The sequence below is a fragment of the Miscanthus floridulus genome, chromosome 6 (genome assembly GCF_019320115.1).
Source record: "Miscanthus floridulus cultivar M001 chromosome 6, ASM1932011v1, whole genome shotgun sequence".
NCBI lineage: Eukaryota > Viridiplantae > Streptophyta > Magnoliopsida > Poales > Poaceae > Miscanthus > Miscanthus floridulus.
In genome coordinates this window covers 132,394,884-132,418,307 of record NC_089585.1, presented here as the reverse complement: position 1 = coordinate 132,418,307, position 23,424 = coordinate 132,394,884, and the positions used below count along the sequence as shown (strand labels likewise).

Genomic DNA, 23,424 nt, shown 5'->3' with positions numbered 1-23,424 from the left:
ACTGTCTTGAAGCTTGTTTTAATCCGTAAATGGATTTTTTCAGGCGGTATCCCATACGTTCTTTTTCTTCCACAACAAACCTTTTAGTTGCAGCTTTCAGCTACTCTATTCTGCTGAGGCTCGTCCGGTGTAGAATACTAGGTAACTATGTCATTTTCCTATAAGAACCTTACAAAAGGTCCATATGTGGTGTGTCGACCGTAGAACTCTCCCCCACGGTCGGATCTTACTATCTTAATCTTTAAGTTGTGCTGATTTTCTACTTCAACCTTAAATATCTTAAATTTATCCAATGCTTCCGATCTTTCCTTAATTGGATAAATATAGCCAAAACGAGAATAATTATCTTTGCATGTTATAAATGAATCATAACCATCCACACTCTTCACAGGAAAAATGACCATAGATGTCTGTGTAAACTATTTCTAAAATTCCTGCGCTTCGTTTGGCATCTTATTGAAATTCTTCTTTTTGTTGTCCTTCACAAGGTTAGTAGAGTCACCCTGTGAGTTTTTCAGCCTCTCCTCTTCTTGAACACATTGCGATGAGTTTCTCTATATCCCATTTATCGGGCTGCATGTTGTAGTTCACAACAAAAATTTCATATTCTTTGGATAAGGAAGCAAAACCAAATGAATCATGAACTCGCCCCAAATCTATTGATTTCAGCTTCGAAGCTTGCTCATCTTCAGTATGTGCTCTCTGATACCGTCACCAGTGTATTTCTCATTAAACAATTTTTTGATCAAAGTACTGGCATAAGCCTTTGAAGAGCCAATAAACTGACTCTCTACTTTCTTAAAATACTTTTGACGGTATTACAATCTGGGATAGACCCTCTTATCGTATCCGAATACATGCTAGATCTATGGCTACATGATCCTGTAAAACTCTATCATTGCAGTCTCTTTATCTTTGTTTCAATCAATACACGAGAATATTTCTCATTGTTCAACCTATACAGATTATATTATCAAATTAAGCATCTTGTTCGCTTGATCGTATCAGCCATGCTTATCAGCCACGATACAGGATTTTTCTTAAACAATAAAACAACATCAGTCAGCTTATAAGCCACCGAAACGATCAAACGAACAGGACAAAGAAGTGTTAGAAATCACCCGTCACTGTACACATAGCTTTAGCAAAAGGTGTCAGAGTACTGTTGGTCTTCTTCACCTGGATATCCCAATCATACAACTGTACCAGTGACGAAGGCACGAGACAAAAAGGAAGAGATGACATGAACTCGACATGATCATCTCTGGTAAACTGGTTTCATTGTAGAACAGCTGCTTTGGCTTTGAGGTTACAGATTCGACGGATATCACTGTTAGATTCACATGGTTGCTATGCTACTCTTTTACGGTCCTACCAGAGCAAGACTACCAAACTGATGCTACCAAGCGAGCTAAATTCTTGGCCACGACCTAGGACCGATAACCGATTGATCATCTCTTCAACTAATCTACATGCCATCATTGATCTACAATATCCAACCTAAACATACACAGCAATGGCGAATTGCTTATCCACAAAAGGAGTTTTCCTTGGGGACGACACGGTGACGGTGGCGATTCGGATTTCTGAGCCCAGCGAAGTCAAAGCGTAGCATGGTGTTACTTTGGAGGGGGTGGCATGGTGTTGTCCCATGACCAGAGCTTCAGCGGCTCGCCGTCGTCGTCGTTCCGATAGCTGGGCGCGACGCACGGCGGAGGCGTCCCGAGGTCGAACCGGATGAAATCATAGGCGTCGCGCTCCATCCAGGAATTGCCCACGTTGATGTACTCGATCCCGGCGGCGTTCGCGGCAGGGTTGTGCGGCTGGGGCTTCTTCTTGAGATCGTCTACAAGCCTCCGCATCCACTCCGCATCGTCGGCGTCGACGTCGCCTGGCGGCCGCAGTATCTGCACCTCGTCGCCGGGATCCTCGCCCGTCACGATGTTCTCCGCCACGACCTCCTCCTCGCCCGCGTCGACGGGCACGGCATTGGACGGGTTGGGGTCTTCACCAGAAGGCGGCGGTCCAAGCCCGCCGCCACCCGCGTCGGCTTCGCCCCGCGGCGGCTCTGTCGGCGGCGGCACCACATTATTCGTCGCGGACGCGGAGTCCTCCTCGGCGGCCTCGTGGTCGTGCACGAGGCCCGGCGAGAACGTGGCGCGATCGGCCGCGCCGCCGGGCTGCGCTCGCAGCTTCAGGACCCTGCCCCGCGCTGCCACCAGGGCGGCCTCGATCGAGGCGAGCAGCTCCCTGAGCTTCTCCTCGGACATGCCCTCGAGGGAGCCGTCATACGCCCCGAACGCATTGGCCAAGCCGGACTCCCGCGTCCTGGTCAGCTTCTCGCGCTCCTTGGCGACCTCGCTCGCGACGTGGTCGGCGAGGTCCTCCTTGAGCCTGGCGCGCTCCGCCGGCTGGAGCGCGTTGTACCGCCTCACCACCGCGTCGACCGCCGCCTTGGACGGCCAGCAGTCCAGGTTGCCCACGCCGCCGGGGCCCGTGCAGACCACCGCGACGTCGACGTTGCAGCGCGTCAGGAGCTCCCCGGCCTTGTTCCTCAGCGTCTCCTTGCGCTTCGCGAACTTCGCGAGGCGCGCGTGGGGGGTGGGGGTGGCGGTGGCGCTTGTCCGACCAGCCTTGCCGCGAGGCATCGCTCCCTCTCCTCTGTCTCCTCCGGCCCCCTCGACTTGGCGGCGTGCGCGTGGGGAATGGCAGCCGACTCGACGCCGCCGCACCGGGGCTCCGCTCCATTATATACATCGGATTGGGCGTGCGGCAGTTCCGTTTCGGGTCGGGTACGGACCCGCATAAAGAGCTCCGTCTGTTCCTCTGCACACTTGTTTCGGATCGGACTCGAATGCACGCACCGAACCGCACCTGTTTCGGGAAGGAACACAGACTCGCGCCGCGCCGCCGCCGCCGCCTCGACTATGGCGCCGGCGTTCTCGGCGCATGTCCCCGCTCTACGACGTGGAGCACTGCGCGTGCGGTGGGTCACGGCGGCGCTGTTCTCATCGGGGATTCTCGCTGCCAACAAGCCGGTTCTGGTAAGGGCTGAGCCTTCATTTCTTTTCCCGGTCACAGAGAGATCTCTCTGCGGCGGTTGTCAACGACATGGGGGGCTTCGCAGGCGCGGGACTTCGTGAGGTCAGCGCTGTACGACCCCAACCATGGCTACTTCTCCAAGCGGGCGGGGCCGGTGGGGGTTCTTGACGCCAGTATCCGCTTCAACCAGCTCGAGGGTGGTCTCCTAAATCTCTTACGCCTTGCACATTTCCTAAGTTTTATCGCATTGCCTCCTCCATGGGCAGGTTTGGTGTGTGTTCCGGCATTGCGGGGATGAGAGAGTACTTGTTCTTTGTTTGTTCGTCGTGTTGGCATTCCAACGAATAGCATGTGTGCGTGTGACATTCGGGACGTGTGCTTGTTCCTGGATGGCAAACTCTTTTTGCCGATTGTCTGATGCTGGTTCTGTGTCGTGCTGTGTGTTAATGTGTTGGGCATTTGGTGAATATGTGAGAAGCGTGCTCTTTTAACTTTGGCCTAAAATTCATTTGCTTCAATACCATGTAGGGAGGAGTGCGTATATACAGCACCTTGATAAACTGTATAAGAAGCATGATATCGCTTGGTTTACTCCCGTGGAGCTCTTTAAGGTACCTTCTCTGCTTTAGCGGTTGAAGAGAATGAGGTTCTTTCAGTTTGGTCACTGATGCACCCTTTTCCCTCTACGGTGCAGCCATGGTATGCCTATGCAATAGCAGCATCGATTCTGCGTACAGCAAATCTTTCAGTCCCATTGAAGGTTGTGATCTCAAGATATCTTGTCACATCATTCTGCTCCTCAATCCACATATGAACCTCCAGATTTACTTTTCTTTGATCTCACGAATATCAAGGAGTATGTTTCATCCATTTTGCTTATGAATCGGAATCTTGTACTGATCAGATATATGAGATTGGTGGTGGCTCTGGAACATGCGCAAAGTGTATACTTGATTACATGATTCTGAATGCACCACCAAAAGTCTACAATGATATGAAATACATGTAAGCATATGTATCTTCATTTCTTGCTTCAATATCAGAAATTCAGAATAATAGGGTTCAAGCATGCCATATAAAGATAGATATTGCTGGCAGTTGTTGCTCTTTGTGCTGCCATGCTTTTGCCATTCTAGCATTTTGTGCCATATGCTCTTTATGCTTTGACCTTGCCTTTATCTTCGTTTGCTAGCTCAGTAGAGATTAGCTCCTCTCTTGCTGAGAAGCAATTGGAAACTGTTGGTGAAGTGCAAAGCCATTTGTCAAAGTTTACGGTGGAGCACCGGGATGCAATTAACAGACCTGGATGGGGTAAGCTATTCTCCACGGCTGTGTAGGGCAACCTACCTTTACATGATTGGATATAAGTCTTCCTTTTCTATTTGCAGGCCGCAAGGATCCTCTTCCATGTTGGGTGCTAATGCTTGAGGTATGTTCTGCTGGGACTTTCTTCTCAGTTTGTTCTTGTGTTTTATGTGTGAACCAAAGAAGCACAATGACATCATCATGTCACCTTCACCCATTATGAACTGAAGTATGTGTCCAGTTTAGTCATTTTATCTAGAAGCATAAAAGTCTCGCATGCTGTGGCATACAAAATACTATGCTGCAAAGAAACACATGTACTTGCTTCAGAATTTATCTGCTCTGTAGAAGTGCAAGTGTGGCATTTCACTCCATGTATGAACTTCTACAAATGTCAAATTTAGTTTTGTAGTAATATTCTGATCACAAACAATACGAAACTGCTATCTGTAAAAATAATAGCAAACAAAACCTCCTTGTTATCCCTTTTTGGTCATGATGTTACAAAGTAAACATTGCATTTAAAGGAAGGTCCACAGTGGTGCCTACAACAGTAACTATCTTTGCATGGAATGTCAGGTACTTGACAATCTACCACATGACCTTGTCTATTCACCAGATCAGGTCTCTCCATGGATGGAAGTGTGGATTGAAAAAGTAAATGGCAGGTTTGTCACTTTTATGTTTCATCAGAACCTCTGTTCGCTTGTTGGTTTCAGCCAGGGCTTATCAGCCAGACAACAGTGTTTTCCTCTCACAACAAACCAGCACCAGCCGAGCTTATCAGCCCAGAAACCAACCAGTAAACAGGCCGTATGTTTGCTCTTATGTTTATTGTTTATGTGGGTTTTCAACTGAGGACATTGGAAAATTCTAGACTTGAGTAAATGTTATGGAAGAAGCAGGCATATCATATACTACACATACGCAATACACGTATTTGGCAGGATCCTTTTATCAAACCATTTAACCGTCACTCCATTGCTACTGGCCTATGGTTGATGATTGTGCATGGTGATTGCAAAATATGTTTCATTCTTGATAGAAAACACCAGGGGAAGTTCTTTGAGATGGAAGGTTGTGTGCTGTTATACAGTGTCCTCATGACATGCTTCTTTTATGCTCAGACTTTGTGATATGTTCACTGTTTACTTATAGTATCATTGAACGGTTGCCTCTTTTTCCCTTTGTAGAACATATCTGCCATCGCTGTGCTTAGGGCTATTTTTTAACTAAAATACTGCATGTATATCTGTAACTTGGTATTATTAATGATCGAAGTCTTTTCTACTATTTTAGAAAATTATATAGCTACTTATCCTTAATTTCACATGTATATCTGTTCTGCATGCCTTTTTTTCTGAAGAAAGTTCACAAGCCTCTGAAGTCTATAAGCCACAACAAGACCCATTAATTTCCCGCTGTGTTGATATTATTGGCATGAATGAAGACAAAGCTTCTGTCAGTGAAAAACTAGCATTTGCTGCAAAAGGAGTTCTATCAAAAGTATTCCCAAAGCCTCGTAGAGCTTGGTTGCCGACTGGCTGCTTGGTATGCCTTTCCAAAAACTCTAGCTTTGCGAGGTTAGATCTTTATGGATGTTCTGGGACTTAGAAAATTATTTTTGATCTTTAATTCCTTTCGCAGAAACTAATGGATACTCTACATCAAGCTTTACCAAGTATGTCCCTTATTGCTTCAGATTTCAGCTATCTTCCAGATGTTAGCATACCTGGTGACAGGGCTCCATTGGTTTCATCAAAGGTGAGTGTCCTGATAGACTGCAACTTTATCAAGCATGCAAAGCTCTAGTTTTTATAATAACTACTTCATTTCTCCAACTAGGCTGCAATGGCTACTTACCGTAAGAATGATTGCGAGTTTTGTTGCGTGCCATACAGTTACCAATTTATTCACAATTGAGGATCATGAGCTTTGCTTCTGATCATCTCACTTAGCTTGTTTTGCCCTTGTAGAAGGATGGGAAGACATCAGATCATCGCAACTACCTTGATGCTCAGGTACACATATAGCCATTTTTCTTTTATTCGCGTATTTGATCATGTGTCCACATGCCATAGTCAGTCAATCTATCAACCTTAGCTGTCCAAGACCACCGTTGGGATGGCTTTTCAAAAGCACTTACTTTTTCATATTTGTGTGCCCTTGCTTTGCAATACTTGTCCACAGCTCACCATGCGCAGACTAAGGAAGTACTAGTTTCATGAAAAAAGAAAACAATGTGAAATGACCACCCATAAATGTTAATATTATGTACAACCATGCCTTTTCTACCGGATCATTTAATTAGTGGTAGATAGTGGAAATACTACAATAAGCGCACCCTTGATATCGTCAATGGACAAGTATTGTGGATAGTTTTCTCCCAAGATCATAAACTGTTGGAGTATGTGTGTATTAAGGCCCATATATGGCCCATGTATGACTCCCATATAGCTACCCTTCTAGGGTTAGCCCAATAGTAAGGAATCACAATTCTATCATGGTATCAGATTAGGTTTCCCTCTTTCCTCCCTCTCCCAGCCGCCAGGCAGGCAGCCGCCGCCGGCAGCCGCTGCCGCCATGGCCGGTGGCCCACCACCTCCTCCCCCTCCCTCCTACTTCCACTGCTTCCCCCCTCTCCCTTCCACCTGGGCGCAAATCGCGAGCCGCGCGCGCCCCGGAGACCCAGCCGCCGCCGCCGCTTCTCTTCTCGCCGCCGTGGGCCTTCCGGGCGCGGACGCGGGCGGCGCGGATGCGGGCCTCCCCGGCGCGGATGCGGGCGGCGCGGCTGCTCGCGCGGCTGCGGGCCTCCACGACGACGACGCACGCGCGCGCGCGGAATTCCAGGGGCCAGGCGCGGGTGGCTCTCCATTTCCCGCCCCGCCTCCTCTGCCGTTTCACGCAGCGCCTCCACCGGACTCCGCCCTCGCAGCGGCTCTCGTCACCGCCCGGGCCGCTGCCGCGGAGGGCCAGGCACGCCTGCGCGCGGCGGCCCAAGCCTGGGAGCGGGAGCGCGATGCGGCCGATGTTCTGGCCCGTCAGATCGCCGAGGCGGAGCAGCTCCTCGTCCATCCGGTGTACCACGACACCACTGCCACCTCGTCTGCTTCACGTCCGTCCCCTACAGTGGTTCTCTGGCCCAACTCGGCTGATCCACTCGTCGCGCAGCTGCACTACCAAGCCGGTGGTGTCCAGAACATCCGGAGCCTGGTTCCTGTCGTCCTCGACCCTGAGTCGCCCTCCTACGCCCGCTGGCGGGACTTGGTCCTTCTCATCCTCCGCCGCTACGCCCTAGACGACCACGTCCTCACCGACGCCCCGCCTGCGGCTCGGACCCCTTCATGGCTGCGTCTCGACAGCATCGTCCTCTCGTGGATCCTGGGGACCATCTCCCTCGACCTTCACGACCTCGTCCGCAGCACCCATGAGAGCACCGCCCGCCGGGCCTGGCTGGCGCTCGAGGGCCAGTTCCTGGGCAACGCCGAAGCCCGAGCCCTGCGTCTCGACGCAAGCTTCCGCACCTTCGTCCAGGGCGACCTCTCCGTTGGCGAGTACTGCCGGAAGATGAAGACCATGGCAGACTCCCTCGGTGACCTTGGCTGGGCCGTGGAGGACCGGATCTTGGTCCTCAACGTCCTTCGCGGCCTCAACGAGCGATACAGCCACCTCCGCACTTGGATCACCCGGCAGCGGCCCTTTCCCACCTTCCTTCAGGTCCGTGACGACCTTGTCATGGAGGAGCTCACTCAGGGCATCACGCCTGGGTCACTACCCGCGCCGGGGTCCTCGTCTTCCTCGACTGCTCTTGCCGCCACTCCTCCGCCACGTCCTTCCGCTCCGCCAGCGTCGTCCCTTCTTGGTCCTCCTCCCGGGCCGAGCGGGGGTGGGGGGGGGGGGGCGTGGCGGCCGTCGTCGACGCGGGGGGGGGGGGGGGCGTGGTGCGGGCCCTGGCCGTGGGAGTACTCCGACGCCTCCACGAGGCACACCCTGGCCCTCCTTCAACAACCCTTGGTCAGGGCGCATCTCCATGTGGCCCTTCCGGGCTCCCGGGGGCGAGCCTGGTCCACCGGCGGCCATGCTCACCGGCGCCGTCCCAGTCGCCCCGTTCTCGTCGCCGTGGGCTCCACCTACATGGACCTCACCAGGGCCTGTCGGTTGGGACCCGACGGCTTTGGCCCGCTCTTTCGGCACCATGACCCTGACTCCTCCAGTCGGCCCAGACTGGATCGCCGACTCGGGTGCTACCTTCCACACCACCCCCAACCCTGGTATACTCTCTTCTGTTCATCCTCCTTCCTCCCACCCTTCGTCCATCATGGTCGCCAATGGTTCGTGTCTTCTTATCACTTCCGTGGGTGCCGCTCACACTCATGGCTCTTTTCGTCTTCCTGATGTCCTTGTTGCTCCCTCTATGGTTCACAACCTCCTTTCTATTCGTCGTTTTACAGCTGACAATTCCTGTTCTGTTGAATTTGACTCCTCTGGTCTTACTGTGAAGGATTTGGCTTCCCGGCGTCCTCTTCTCCGATGTGACAGCACGGGGCCCCTTTACACCCTTCGGTTTCCTGCGTCTGCTTCTTCCGCTTCGCCCTCCGCTTCGTCAGCTGCTTTTGCCGCCACCACTTCATCCACTACATGGCACCGGCGTCTTGGGCATCCTGGCCGTAATGCTTTGACCCAGCTTAGTCGTAGTTCCGACATACCATGTACTCGGGCTCACGATGAGCACTTGTGTCAGGCATGCCAACTGGGCCGTCATGTTCGTCTTCCTTTCCCTACCTCCTCTTCCCATGCGACCCATATTTTTGATCTTGTACATTGCGGCCTATGGACGTCTCCTGTTATGAGCATTTCTGGCTATAAATACTATCTTGTCGTGCTTGATGATTTCTCTCATTATTCTTGGACTTTTCCCTTGCGTGCTAAGTCTGATGCATTCCCCACGCTTCTCCACTTTTTCGCCTGGGTGTCTACTCAGTTCGGCCTCACCATCAAGGCCGTTCAGTGTGACAATGGGCGTGAGTTCGATAACTCCAACTCTCGTGCTTTCTTCCTCTCTCACGGTGTGCAGTTACGCATGTCATGTCCCTATACCTCCTCCCAGAACGGTAAGGCTGAGCGCATGATTCGCACCACGAATGACACCATGCGCACCCTTCTGTTCCAGGCTTCGCTTCCTGCTCACTTATGGGCTGAGAGTCTGCACACCTCCACCTACCTCCTTAACCGCCTACCTTCCGTTGCCTGCCCAGCTCCCACTCCACACCACGCTCTCTTCGGTACCCCCCCCTCGTTACGATCACCTTCGTGTCTTCGGGTGTGCGTGTTACCCTAACACCACTGCCACTGCTCCCCACAAGCTGGCTCCCCGTTCGACTCAGTGTGTCTTCCTCGGGTACTCTCCGGATCACAAGGGGTATCGTTGCTTTGACCTCACCTCTCGTCGGATCCTCATCTCTCGCCACGTGGTGTTTGACGAGTCCGTCTTCCCTGCGCCCAGCGCGGGTCCGGCGGCGTCGGACTCCGGTGCTGCTCCTGGCCCTACGCCCTGCGCGGGTCCGGAGACCTCGGCTTCAGCACCTGCTGCGCGTTTCGCACAGCCGGTGCGTGTCTACCACCGCCGAGTGCGGCCGGCTCCGCTGCATCTGGAGCCGGCCCCGCCACCACCGTCGCCGCCTCGGTCACCACCGGTGGCCTCTTCTCCGCCGTCGACACCTACGCCGCCACCTCCGCCCCTGGCTGCCCGTGTCGCGCAGTCGGTGTACCACCCGCCTCTCCTGCACCGACACCCGTGTCATGTTCACCCTATGGTGACGCGACACGCGGCTGGTACCCTACGGCCCCTGGCTCTCGCAGCGATGCCAGGCGAGCCGCAGGTCTCTCCTGTACCCTCTTCCGTTCGCGCCGCCTTGTCGGATCCTCACTGGCGTCGCGCGATGGAGGAGTACGTGGCACTCCTCGCCAACCAGACATGGGATCTGGTGCCCCGTCCGCCTGGCTCCAACGTTGTTACCGGCAAGTGGATCTGGACACACAAGCGGCGGGCTGATGGTTCCCTTGATCGGTACAAGGCTCGCTGGGTTCTCCGGGGTTTCACTCAGCGCCCTGGCGTCGACTACGATGAGACGTTCAGTCCAGTGGTGAAGCCGGCTACCGTCCGCACGGTTCTCTCACTGGCTCTCTCTCGCTCCTGGCCCGTGCACCAGTTGGACGTCAAGAATGCCTTTCTGCACGGTACTCTGACTGAGACAGTCTACTGCAGCCAGCCTGCGGGCTTCGTTGACTCTTCTCGTCCTGATATGGTCTGCCGGCTCAACAAGTCCCTCTACGGCCTCAAGCAGGCCCCTCGGGCTTGGTACTCTCGGTTTGCTGCTTACCTGCTGACATTGGGATTCGTGGAGGCAAAGTCAGATACTTCTCTGTTTATCTATCACCACGGCGCTGAGACTGCCTATCTGCTGCTCTATGTTGATGACATTGTGCTCACAGCCTCCAGTCCGCCACTCCTCCGGCGTATCATCACCTCTCTTCAACAGGAGTTCGCTATGAAGGATCTTGGTGTGCTCCATCACTTCCTCGGGGTCACAGTTCAGCCAAGTCCCATCAGTCTCCTTCACCAGCGACAGTACACTCTTGATATCCTGGAGCGAGCTGGGATGACTGACTGTAAGCCCTGCTCCACTCCAGTTGACACTCAGGCCAAGCTGTCAGAGGCAGCGGGCAACCCAGTGCCAGACCCCACTGCGTACCGGAGCCTTGCAGGAGCACTTAAGTACCTCACCTTCACCAGGCCAGACATCACCTATGCAGTTCAGCAGATATGCCTCCACATGCATGATCCCCGAGAGCCCCACCTCACTGCTCTCAAGCGCCTCCTCCGCTACCTCCGAGGCACTGTCGACTACGGCCTGCTACTCCACCGGTCTCACTTCACCGACCTCGTCGTCTACACTGACGCCGACTGGGCTGGGTGTCCAGACACTCGCCGCTCCACTTCCGGCTATGCTGTCTTTCTGGGCGGCAACCTGGTGTCCTGGTCGTCCAAGCGCCAGCCGGTGGTCTCCCGTTCCAGTGCCGAGGCGGAGTACCGCGCTGTCGCTAACGCTGTGGCGGAGGCCTCCTGGCTCCGCCAGCTTCTTGCCGAGCTCCACAGTCCCCTCTCCCGGAGCACGCTTGTTTACTGCGACAACGTCAGTGCGGTGTACCTCTCCACCAACCCTGTTCAGCACCGGCGGACCAAGCATGTGGAGATCGACCTTCACTTTGTCCGCGATCGGGTCGCCATCGGCGATGTTCGGGTCCTCCACGTCCCGACCACCTCCCAGTTTGCCGACATCTTCACCAAGGGCCTCCCGTCCTCCACATTCTCCGAGTTTCGCTCCAGCCTCAACATCACCAGTGGCTAGTTGCGTCTGTGGGGGGGCTCGTGTGTGTTCTTCTTTTCATGTCCAGTCTGCAACTCCGCTGCGCCGGTAGTTCAGACTGCGGGAGGGGTGTTGGAGTATGTGTGTATTAAGGCCCATATATGGCCCATGTATGACTCCCATATAGCTACCCTTCTAGGGTTAGCCCAATAGTAAAGAATCACAATTCTATCATAAACAAATACTGCAGGAAGGAGGGAGTAGTCAGCTGGGAGGATAGCTTTCTGGGTTATAACAGTGAAATCTACTAGAACCAGTAAAAAAATTTAGCTGGATTATGCAGTGCGACATAACAAACCAAGCAGCAGCAAATAAAGAATAAACCATCAGATGGGGCTGGGGCACATTAAAAACTCTTAGCAAATATACTACTATGCCTTACCATTTTACCATGTTAGAGCATAGTTAAGAATACAACCAATCGCTGGCTATACATATACATTTATAGTTCATCTATCAACCCATCTATATAGTAGTTGGCTACGCTACTGGGACATGCTTCATCAATTAATATTCAGTGTTTTTTTAGAGCTCATGCATGAGCTAGCTGTAAACCTACAGCTCACTTTTCTTCTATCTCCACCTCATCATAAAGCTCGTTGACAGCCCCCTTTATTATACTCGCTTTTAGAGCAAGGCTAATAATATAGCCTTTTGTTGGTTGTATGGATCTTTGCAGCCAATCCATATAGTAGTTAGCTCTTCACTGTTGATCACGGCTCACTTATCTCTCTAAGGTTTTTGGTTATTGTGTCTAAGCCGGCTATAAACTTGCAGCCCGCTTCTCCTCTCTCTCCTCCACCTAAGCATGTAGCCCACTTGCAGCTCTTTAGTATACTTGCTCTTAAGGTGCTGTATATGAGCCAACAAATCTGGTTGCATGCCAAGGTGATGCGGTTATTTACTTCCGAACAGCTTTCTCGCATCTGGAGCCAATTGACCATAACTGCTCTGTTGTTTCGACCTGTATCAAACTAGTGTCGCATCACTTGTTTGTATTTACTCGGCAGGGTGACGCGGACATCTTCTTCCCAACCGATTTCCGGCTATTGGAGCAGATAGACCATAACTGCTCTGGCTTCTCAAAGGAGCAGAAGAATCCTGGCGCATTCAAACCCGTGAAGAAGAGGAGGACGATCATAGTAAGTTCTCACCCTCTCTGCATGCATGCCGGCGTTGCTCTGCAGGCTGCCTGTGCGTATTGGACTAACTGATGTGTCGGCCATCGTGCAAATTCCGCAAATTCAGCTTGATACTGCAGCCTTCATGGAGGAGTTTGGCCTGCCGCTGAAGACAAGGACCAAAGACGGGTATAATCCGCTTCTCGACGATTTCAAGAACACAAAGTTCTATCTCAGCGTCCCTACACACAACGTTCCTACCCACAACAGGAAGTAATCTCCTTTTGCTGCTGCATCTGTTCGCTGTGAGGAGTCAGGACAAAACATCTACCACACTGGAACCACCGCTGTCAATTTGAGTAGCCTGAGTTTACAGTTGCAGCCTTTGTGAAGCTTCATGGAACAGTACTACCAGAAGGGGTTGCAATTTTGCAAAATTTATTGAGTGGTCAGGAAAGGCACGAGTTTTTTTTTAATACAAGGGTTTTGATGTTATGTTACACAACTGCATAGTAATAAAAGGCAGAAGACTGAACAATATCGTGGTATGCAGCGTGAAACGCGTGTATCAATGCCACATCTCTCACACTATGTACTTTAACACCAGTACTGTACTGCCTGTCTACCAGCGTCGAGATACGAGCTGACCCAGCTTAACGTGAACACGAGTACACGTCAAACCAAATGAATGGTAAACAATTACCGGATGCGTATTCAGCTCGTATGATGAAAGAAAATGTTCAGTGGATACAGAAGGGTCTATTCTTTGCGACTATACTTTTCCTTGCCAATACAAGCTGCAGACCCATACTCCAGGGAATTACATTATCTTCTGTCAAAAAGAAAGAATGGTTACATCTAATGGCTCCAATTTACAGCTTCTCACCATGCTATCAGCAAAACCGGGCAAACAAAAAAAGTTATATAAAGGCATGTTTGGATATTGGGGATTTGGAACAGATTCCTTAAAATTTAGTTCAAATGTGAACTAAATACTTGGTGCTCCTAGAGCAACCCCTTTCATCTAAACAAGCCTTGAATGAAAGAAACATCTGGTATACTAGGAGCTCTATTTTCATTACAAAAGTTTGCTGGTTCGCCGTTTTGGCCCTCCTGGGAAGAGCTTCATTATCCAGCCAAGCACCCGTTCAACAACCTGAGTCATATTCCAGTGTCAAACGTCTACAAAGATACCGCCTCTGTTTCAATTATAAGTCGTCCTGGCTTTTCTAGATACTACATAGCTTTTGCTATGCACCTAGATTTAGGCTATGTCTAGATACCTAGAAAAACCAAAACGGCTTATAATTTGAAATGGAGGGAGTAGTTTTCAGGGTGATATGAACTTAATGTGCATATGTAAAGTTCAGTCTTCTTAGCTCTAAATCTTATTCAAGCTACAAAAAAGAACACTGGAACCATACTCTGGGGACACAACGCGACAGCACGGAATTTTCCATCAAGGATTATGTGCTAGGATCAACCATCAAATTACTTGGTGAAGAACACTTACCTCATCTCCTTCATCTGCATAAATTGCTGCATCATTGATGGAGCGTGTGTCAATTGGTTTTGCCAGGGCATTCTCGTTAGCCATCCTTTGAGAAGTCAATAGTTCAAGCCTCTGTGTCTGAATCTCCAGCTTTTGTGTTAGGTCCTTATTCAACTCCTGCAGGATATAAGAGTAAATAGCATTAGTAGATGCACAATTACAGAAGTAACACAAGTCTTCCTTCACATGTTGATCAGCAAACATGTTTTCCAATAGATAGAAGCTTGATACAGCAGGACCCAGGCCTTAACTATGTCATGAAACAAGCATCTCACCTACATTACTAGATGCTGCATAAGAGAGTAAGAGGCAGACAATACCTTCAGCTTGGAGCAGTTGGATGACTCAATTCTCAGTGCTCGCAGCAGCTCTTCTCTCTCCACTGCTAACTGCAAATATGAAAAAACTATATCATAACCACAATAGCTTTTACACCAAAAATCAAGTAGGTTGTTTGAGAAATTCTGGTTGGTATAAGGATAGCTCCACATTTATGAAAATAGAAGAGATTACCTCTGACATCAAAGAATTGATGTTGTCTATCATTCTAAGCTGATCATCCGGAATGCTAGATGAGACCTCTTCTAAGGAAGGAAAATCAGACATAATGTTGGAACGCCTAACAGAAGTTCCAGCATGTTCCAATGTGTCAACAGTGCTGGTCAGCGTTTCTGAAGAGCTGAGCTCCCCAGTATCTGAATAAAGTAATAAACCCATTAGAGCTCAGCCATAAAAATATAGTTGATATTCATTGATATAGATAAAGAAATAAAGAGATCTTAGTATTCACACCAAAATCCTCTGTTGCAGTAGATGCATCCCTTTTATGAACTGAAGGTTTCTCTACAGTAGTTGTTGCCCTCTCATTCACAGGAATGTTCCTCAATTTAGAGTATAGGAGCTTCTTTTCTGTCCAAACAGAGAGAAGAGAAACAAAAAATAGGCATATCAGCGCACGAGGCTAAAACAAGCACACACCAATGTGTATGCAAGATGTAAACAAATACTCTAGGATTGACTGGAGGAAAATTTCAGATATCAGCTGAGAAAGAAGAGGGCTCAAACAATTTAGATCGCAATGAGAAGATGTACCTTCTTGAAGAGCTTCAACAGTAGATTGGAGATGCTGGCACTCCTTTTCTAGACTAGAAACTTTGCGCCTGCAGATGATTAATAGGAAAAAATAGTAAAAAAAATATCTATTACAATACCTGGAAGTTCAATTCATGTGTCCAGTAGTTTCTGGCATGTTTTTTTTTTGACGGTATTCTGGCATGTATTTTTTAAGGTGAATATGACATGTTTGTTTGCATAGCACCTCTAAAAATGCCAATGTGGATAAAAATGTGGATTTCAATCAATCGTTATACTTCGTTAGGATCCATTTCACATATCATCAAACACAAATATCTTGGCAGTCATACAATTGCAGCATGGGGCTTAGTAAAATCAGTACACAATTTCACCTGTAAGAAGAAATCTCAGAATGTAAACCTTCGATTTCCTTTTCAAGTTTTAGCTCACTTGACCTCAGTCTCAAAGCCTACAAGATTAAAATAAAAATCAAACTTCCACGAGCCAATGCTTAAGTTGGGCTTGGCTGAAAATGTTTAAGTTTGCATAATTTTCAAGTTTCACTAAAAATGCAGGGTAAATGCTAGAGTAAAACTATCCAATGAAATTAAGACCAGATAGGCAAATAAACATGATTGTGCCAATATCATACAGAGTGGATGTGGAACAAGATATTTTTTTTCTCGTATATGCAAAAATCTGTGTATCATTGCATTAAGAAGAACTCGAAGAAATACAATGCACCCGATATTGCTGTAGAAAAGAGAGTTCAACATCCTTAAGATTTCAGCAACAAAACATTTAGTATCAAGCCGTGCATTACAATAAGATACGATGAACCCCGCCTATATGGTCATACCTATACAGTTCATTTCCCAAATATTACAAATTATAGGTTTAGTTCCTGTACTGCATGTGAACACTGAACAGGCTGCTCCTTGTTATTCGGATTTCTTCCGATATGACAAAGGTTTACACACTTTGCATAAATAACATTCTCTAAAGAGTCTGCCATGCTGTCAGGCAATTTCAAGAAGATTCATAACGGTACAAAATAAGCAAGAAGATAATAAAGCACCTTATCTTCTAGTAGAATGACTTCAGCTGCAAGTACTTTTGCCCTCTCATCTGCAGCATTGCATTCTAGTTGTGCATTAGCATACTCGGTCCTGACAGACTCCAGCGCCAGCTGTTGTATAAATAGGGTTAATATAAGGATTCTAACAGTATATGAAGACAGATGTTGTACCACAGAGATGACAAAAATTAAACAGCAAATACTGATATATAGTGCTAATCACAAACGTTATGCCTAACTAACAGAGAGGTCACTGAAAAATCAAACATAACACAGCTGACCTAGTGACAATTGTTTTATAGGCTCATAGCAATCAGTTGATGTGGATTTAAAATGAGTACAATCTTTTCAGCATACTCCAGTTCATGACCATGTCAACCACCAAAAGACAAACACATTTTGCATACCATGTACAAGATAACAATCCAAGAAATCCCTGGATGTTTGATAACTGAAAACCAGACAGATGGTAGGTACAACTAGTTTGTGTTACTTTTGTTTGAGTGGTTGACTTTGAAGGCAAAGTTAGATTAGATTGAGTCCAATAGCCATGTTAACCTCATTCTTCTTATAAAATAGTATCTAGTGCTAGGGGGATTAAGCAAAGAGATAGACAGTTATTAGAATCTCCTGATGACCAAGATCAAGCATGGTGCCAACAAGAGTGATCTAGACTTTATCCTAGTCCTCAGAGCTTTACCCCGATTTCCCCAAGCAATCCATATCAATATTGACATAACAAGCAATGCAGTTACTTAGTTCTAATATTGAGAATACATTTTCCACAAATTTAAATACTAGAAAAGGAAGAGTAGGTCTGACCAGTTGAGCTTGAATTTCTTCCTGCAATCTCTCCATGTCAGATGTCAACTGGCTGATTATATGTGCCTGATATTTAAAAATTGTGAAATAAGGATCATACAGTATACTAATTTTGGTTAATACCAGATACAAGCACATGTGTAATCAATATTTATTTCATCCTTATTAAAGCAAGCTGTAATATATATAAACATATAGATGAGTACTGATAAAGCATTAGAGATAACTGATTGGTTGAAGTCTTGGGGTTGCTTAATACGATCAAACTTAGCACCTGTGGCTTCAGTTCTAGCTGCCCTTATAGCACTGTTATTACTACTAAGTTTAACTGCTAGGATTCTGCGAATATATACTACCCAAGAAGTCGAATCCAGCAATAAATGAGGAACTCGGCAGGCAATCACTTTTTCTGACAGCTATACCAGTGAGTTTAGCACCAAATAAATAACAGCACAACCAGATTTTTTTTTTTTGTTTAAAGTAAGATAGAGGTAGGGGGAGGCATTCCCAATGTTGGAATTTATATCATTCTATGGGTCATCAGTGACAAATTTCATGATACAAATCCAGTTTAAAACTATTCTGATAACCATCAGGGAAATCTGCACAGACCTGTTGGTTGAACTTATCAGTTAATGCAGAGTTATCTGTGGCCAAAGTTTCTGCTAGCTCTTGAGATTTCTGAACAGTACGTTGTAAGGAAAACTTCTCTTTTGTCAAATCTTCAATGAGCTGGCATCCAAACCAGAGAAGCTATTAGTAGTATGCCGATGGGCCTAAATAAAAAATTATATATGCAATCTTTTCAGCACAACTTACTAACTTCCTAATGATAAAGACTTCAGAGATATGTTTAGATAAGTCAAAATAGACATATCCAAGGTAAAGGTAACTAATTAATCTTGACAACAAAGAACACATAATAGTGCCATTTACAAGTATGGAAACAATTATGAGGCACATAATAACAGTAACACAGAAAGAAGTGACTAGTTATAAGTTGTACAGTATCACTCATTAAGTGAAGCCACAGAATAGATATTGGAGATATGTTCCTTTTTCAGATATTTTAGTTTACTACTCCCTCCGTTCCAAATTATAAGTCACTTTGACTTTTTTGGTACATCCATTTTGCTATGCATCTAGATATAATAATATGTCTAAATATATAGCAAAACACATGAACCAAAAAAGTCAAAACGACTTATAATTTGGCACAGAGGGAGTATTAAACAACAACTAGGCCAACAGTTAGCGTTTCATGTTAGTAGCATAAAATCTAAAATCAGAAAATACAAAGAAACAGTTTGATTCTTTGTATTATGACTATTATATGCTATGACAGCTCTAGTCAGTATAATAATATCATATCCTCAAGAAAATATATGTAACAAATCGGGCCTAGTTCAAACGTTCATCACCTGCTCTAATGCTGCAAAATCATCATCTTTCCCATGAGTTGTGAAGTTTTGGAATGTTTGATTACCATGCTGTATACTTCTTTCTTCTTTGGGAAGTGAGAAATCAGGAGGGTTGGAGCTGCCATATGACCCCTTTTCATGACTATATTTCTGACTTTCTGATGCAAAAGAAATATCTGCAGCATTACTTCCAGTGGATTGTTGATTTGATTGCTGCAAAAATGAACTCTGATAATTCGAATTGCAGGATAGTTGATTAGCCTTTGCAGGCTCCCTATATGAGGCTTGAGTTGTTGGAGGGGCTCTTTGTACTCCAATCGAATCAAGAAACGATGGCCTTGATCGAGTGTATGTAGTTGGATAACCAGATGACAGAAAAGGATCCTGTCTTTCAAAATTAACAGGTGTGGAATCTGCAGATGTCCGAGTTATTCCAACATTTGTATCATGATCTACAGTATCAGCAATCCTTGAACTATTGAAGGCATTGCCATAATCCTGAGTGCTGGCATACACAGATTGCTCCACTTGAGAAGAGCCTTTGGAGGTAGCTACATAGGAAAAAAAAAGAAGAGCAGAAGAGCCGCAGGCTCAAGTTATTAAATATCGTATATTGTAGTTTCAGCGTATATGAATATAAGGCCTCAAATTTACCTCTCAACCGACCAAAGATATCATTGTTTGTGGAGTAATCCTGAGTGTAGGCATTTTCAGACTTTCCAAAAAGGGTGCTGGATGAATATGAACTAGATTGCTCGGTATCATGTACTTGACTTGATAAAGAATTTCTTCCCCGACTTGGCACGTTGTCAGTAGAAGGTAAAGTTAAACTGCTGTTGTTCCCAAAAGCACTTAATTTAGATGTTGATTGCACATCCTTGTCAGGGCTGTGCTCGTCCCTTTTACGGGCTTCGTCACCTCTCCAATTCTCATGATGACCATTAACAAGATCGGAGAAGCTTAAGTTCCCATAGAACTTACTTCCTCCATCACTAACAGCATCTTGCTGGGGTCTAACATTACTAACACCAACAGAAGTATTTACAGTGACAGGACCCTTTGGGAATTCTGCACCTCTGGAAGCACTCGCTGGGCCATTCTCATATACAACCGATGGCACCGAAGACGTGCTCGCTTGGTTTGGCTCTACATCAGACACCGGCCCATCTCCCAAGCTACCAGTATTGGCAATTGGAGGAGGGTTCTCCACTACATCAGGAGCAGGCGCTTTTGCCTGCTCCGCGCTAGCTGCAGTGGCCTTCTTTGCCGCTTTCTTCTTGCGGAACTGCTCGAGCTGGATCAGAGAAAACAGAACATTGTTATTCCAGAGCTAATGTCTAGTGAAAAAAATTGCCATATCGGCGTTCAAGCGAGATCTAAACAGCTAAATTTCAAAAAGTTGAAAACTGGGCCTGAAGTAACGTCAAATTTCATGCATTTGAAATCTGCACGGCAAGCAAAACAACCGAGACAAAAAATTGTTACCGTTTGGCTTGTCTACCACACGCAAAACGACCTGAGACAAGTTTGATAGCATTTGGCTTCTCTACCCTGTGCAAGATCGATTGAATGGCACGCCAGTCATCGCGCTAATCGACAGGATGCCCCTAATTTGTCTACACCGTTCATAACATATTGCCCAATCAGCGACTGCAGGTACACAAGGACTACATTTCTCGCAAGCAACAGGCAACAACGGACCTACCCGCTTCTTCCCGGCCTCGAGATGGTCCTTGCGCGACGGCGCGGCGGCGTAGGACGGCGCCTGCGCCGACGCCATGGCTCCCCGGTTCCCACCAGCCCAGCCCAGGCCCGGCCCAAGCTTTGGCGAGATCTCCCCGTCCCCGAATCGCCGGCCGCCGCTGATCCGATCGAGCCCCGGGGAGGGGGCGCGAGATCTGGCGACGGGGTCGGGTGGGCGTCGGGATTGGGGGATTTGGGATGCGCGTTGCGCAGCTTCCAAATCCCGCTCACCCCCGACGTTTGGGCCTTCGCCTCGCCACTTCTGCTGTTTTTCGGTGCGTCGGCGTGGAGTCGGACCGGTTTGAGGGCATGTTCCAAATAAGTCACCTGCTTAAGTTAAAAAGTAAAATAAGTGACTGATTTTATCAAACACCATCAATATATAAATCACCTCCGCCTATAAGAAATAAGCTGGTTCATCTCTGCTTAAAACTTATAAGCCACCTTTTTCCGTGTGGGACCCACACCTTTCACTTAATAGGCATGGGCTTAAAAGTCATCTACAACCAAACAGGCATGACTTATAAGTCACTGGTTTTCAATCACCTGACTTATGAAAACCAAACAGGGCCTGAGTTCCGAGCCTTTTTCCATGTGCGCCGTGGTGAAAGATACTGCACGCATGTATGTCATTAAAAAGTTACGCACACATCGAGGTGCTATGACACTTTTTTTTTTGTCTTCCACACTGTTCTGTCCACCTTTCGTATAATTTCTGTTATTTGCACGCTCTGACATATAGGCTCAGCCAGTGAAAGTGTTCAAAATACCCTTCTCTCGTACTTTTATCTTCTTCTTTCTTTCTCTCTCTGACTGGTGGGACCAAGTTGTCGACGTCTTTGGCACGTAGTAGGCAAAGAGGGTCGGGCCGTAGGAGCGGAGGCGTGGCGGGGTGCTCGCAGCGGCCATGCGGTGGACGACGGAGAAGGCCATGGCGGGGTCGCGGGTGGCGGTGGCGAGGCGCGCGACGCTGGTGAGAGTGGACGCGGTGGCTGGGGGAGCTCGCGCCGCGCGTCGATTGCGGTGGCTGGGGGAGCTCGTCGCGTGCCGTCGCGGTCGTCGGGGGGATCTCGCCGCTGACCATGCCTGGTCCGTGCACGCAATCCCGTCTTATGGGAAGCTCTTCCACATCCGCGCTGCCGTGTTCGAGCCACCGCACCACCTCCTGGTCGTGGAGGGCAACGAGCGGTGCCTCATTGTCATGTCCGTGCACGTGCGGGCGGACATCTGGGTCGTCTTGCTGGCGTGCGTTAGGACCGGCGCCAAGGCGGGGCCGTAGTACACGTACACGATCTGGGTGGCGGCGGCGGCGGCGGACATGCCCGAAAACAAGGGGCGCTGGCTAGCAATAGAGACGGACGTGCCGAGTTGCGCGGTGCCTAGCGTCGGCGTGTCCCGACCGCGTCTGCTGGCCTCCCCCGGCGCCATCGTGGCCTGCGCGCTGCTCACAGGCGCGATGACCGACGCCATCGGCATGCACCCGGTGTTCAGCGCCTTCGTCTTCGGGCTGTCCGTGCATCAACATGCAGTGAGGTGAGGAGAGGGGAGGGGCTCGTGCAGAGTCGCGGACGCGTCGAACTAGCCTAGGCGCGTGCGGCCTTGGCGGGCAGGGGTGCACGCGACCAAGGTGGCCGGAGCTCGCGGGGTGAGGCGCACAGGGTCGGGACGACGCGTCCTTGGCGCAAGGCGGCATTGGTGAGCGTAGGCCTGGCCTGGGTCCAGCGAGCTCAGGTGGGCAAGGAGCTCGTGGCCGGCGGCGCGGCGCTTGCAGGGGCCATAGGTGCGGCGGCGCGGCGTGCGCAGGGGCGCACGCGGCTCGGGGAGCACGTGGTCATGCGGCCATGGCGGCACTGGAGGTCTCGTGGGTGACGGCCATGGCGGGCAGGGCGCATGCGGCCTTGGCGCCCGGAGATCGTGGGGGCGGGGCGTGCTAGCCGCCGCGCCGCGCTTGACATGGCAGCCTAGGCTGATGGGGTGCCGCACGGCCTCCTCTCCGACGTGCAGGGTGGCGGCGGACGCACGGGCATAGAGGCACGCAGAGTCGTGACCCGTGCAAGCTGTTCCCGATCGGATAGAGGAGAGAAAGAAAATAAAATAAGTAAGAAAAAAAGAAAAGAAAAGAAAATCCCTAAGTGCATTTTAGATTTTTCGAACCGCAGATTGACACCATTATTCGCGAAAGTAGACGGAATGGTTTGGGAGAAGAAAAAAATAAAGTATCATGATATTTAGATATGTTTGAACTTTTTAGTGGCACGTCGGTCCGAATCATCTTGAGCTCCTACCTGCTCTGCTGTTGCGTCGTCACGGTCAGTCGCTGGTGCCTCGTGGTAAGCATGCACGTGCGCCAGTTTCGTTCTCGTTTGCTGCTCTTGGGGTGATCCAATCCATCGGAGCAGCTCCGTACCACGTGGCTCCATCCTCTTCCTCTGTAATTTTTCTTCGACAAGATTTATGGCATTGTACTTCTTTCTTTCAATTTTCTTCTCATGCAGCTCCAAAAAATTTCCGAATCCCGACTCCATCCATATATACAGCGGCACCTACATCCTCGTAAGATGGGATGGTCTGTCATGTACTTTGGTGTGGGACGGATAAGAAGATTTTTTTACCCTCAAACTTGAAATTAGTCTCCGTGGACAATCGAACTCAGGACCTAAGGGTGCCGCCGAAGCCATCTAACCAGTTAGGCTAGAGGACCTTTGGCATTTTACTAATATAAGGTGCACGCAACCTTAAGGCTACCTTTGAAATGCACATTTTTTGGTGTTTTTTCTATGAGAAAATTAACTGGTTTCTTTAAAATCTCTCTATATTTTCTGTGAAATTCATGCGTTCT

At 48.7% G+C, this 23,424-nt stretch overlaps 4 protein-coding genes across 4 annotated transcripts; 2 read left to right on the top strand and 2 right to left on the bottom strand.

The window, feature by feature from the left end:
• Positions 1-1,227: 1,227 nt before the first annotated feature.
• LOC136457012 (uncharacterized) lies at positions 1,228-2,648 on the bottom strand. The gene has a single exon (XM_066457052.1). It carries the CDS (start codon positions 2,646-2,648, stop codon positions 1,620-1,622), a length of 1,029 nt encoding a protein of 342 aa, XP_066313149.1. The 3' UTR covers positions 1,228-1,619.
• LOC136457011 (protein arginine methyltransferase NDUFAF7 homolog, mitochondrial-like) lies at positions 2,556-13,434 on the top strand. The gene is made up of 13 exons (XM_066457051.1): positions 2,556-3,044; positions 3,128-3,239; positions 3,571-3,653; positions 3,737-3,802; positions 3,947-4,047; positions 4,235-4,353; positions 4,431-4,471; positions 4,927-5,015; positions 5,718-5,898; positions 5,995-6,111; positions 6,324-6,368; positions 12,785-12,916; positions 13,023-13,434. The coding sequence occupies exons 1-13, from the start codon at positions 2,706-2,708 to the stop codon at positions 13,170-13,172; spliced, it is 1,575 nt and encodes a 524-aa protein (XP_066313148.1). The 5' UTR covers positions 2,556-2,705; the 3' UTR covers positions 13,173-13,434.
• Positions 6,931-8,175, top strand: LOC136457309 (uncharacterized; the record flags this gene model as incomplete). The annotated part of the gene is made up of 1 exon (XM_066457353.1): positions 6,931-8,175. A coding segment is annotated over exon 1 (1,245 nt), but the record flags the coding sequence as incomplete, so codon positions are not given.
• A 214-nt stretch (positions 13,435-13,648) lies between the features above and the next one.
• On the bottom strand, positions 13,649-20,881 carry LOC136457010 (protein BLISTER-like). Its single transcript, XM_066457050.1, has 13 exons — positions 20,548-20,881; positions 19,497-20,136; positions 18,843-19,393; positions 18,034-18,153; positions 17,422-17,487; positions 16,600-16,710; positions 15,914-15,990; positions 15,540-15,607; positions 15,240-15,356; positions 14,961-15,142; positions 14,768-14,836; positions 14,409-14,564; positions 13,649-14,051 (listed from the first exon to the last, which is right to left on the bottom strand). Exons 1-13 carry the CDS (start codon positions 20,620-20,622, stop codon positions 13,974-13,976), a joined length of 2,310 nt encoding a protein of 769 aa, XP_066313147.1. The 5' UTR covers positions 20,623-20,881; the 3' UTR covers positions 13,649-13,973.
• Positions 20,882-23,424: the final 2,543 nt, after the last annotated feature.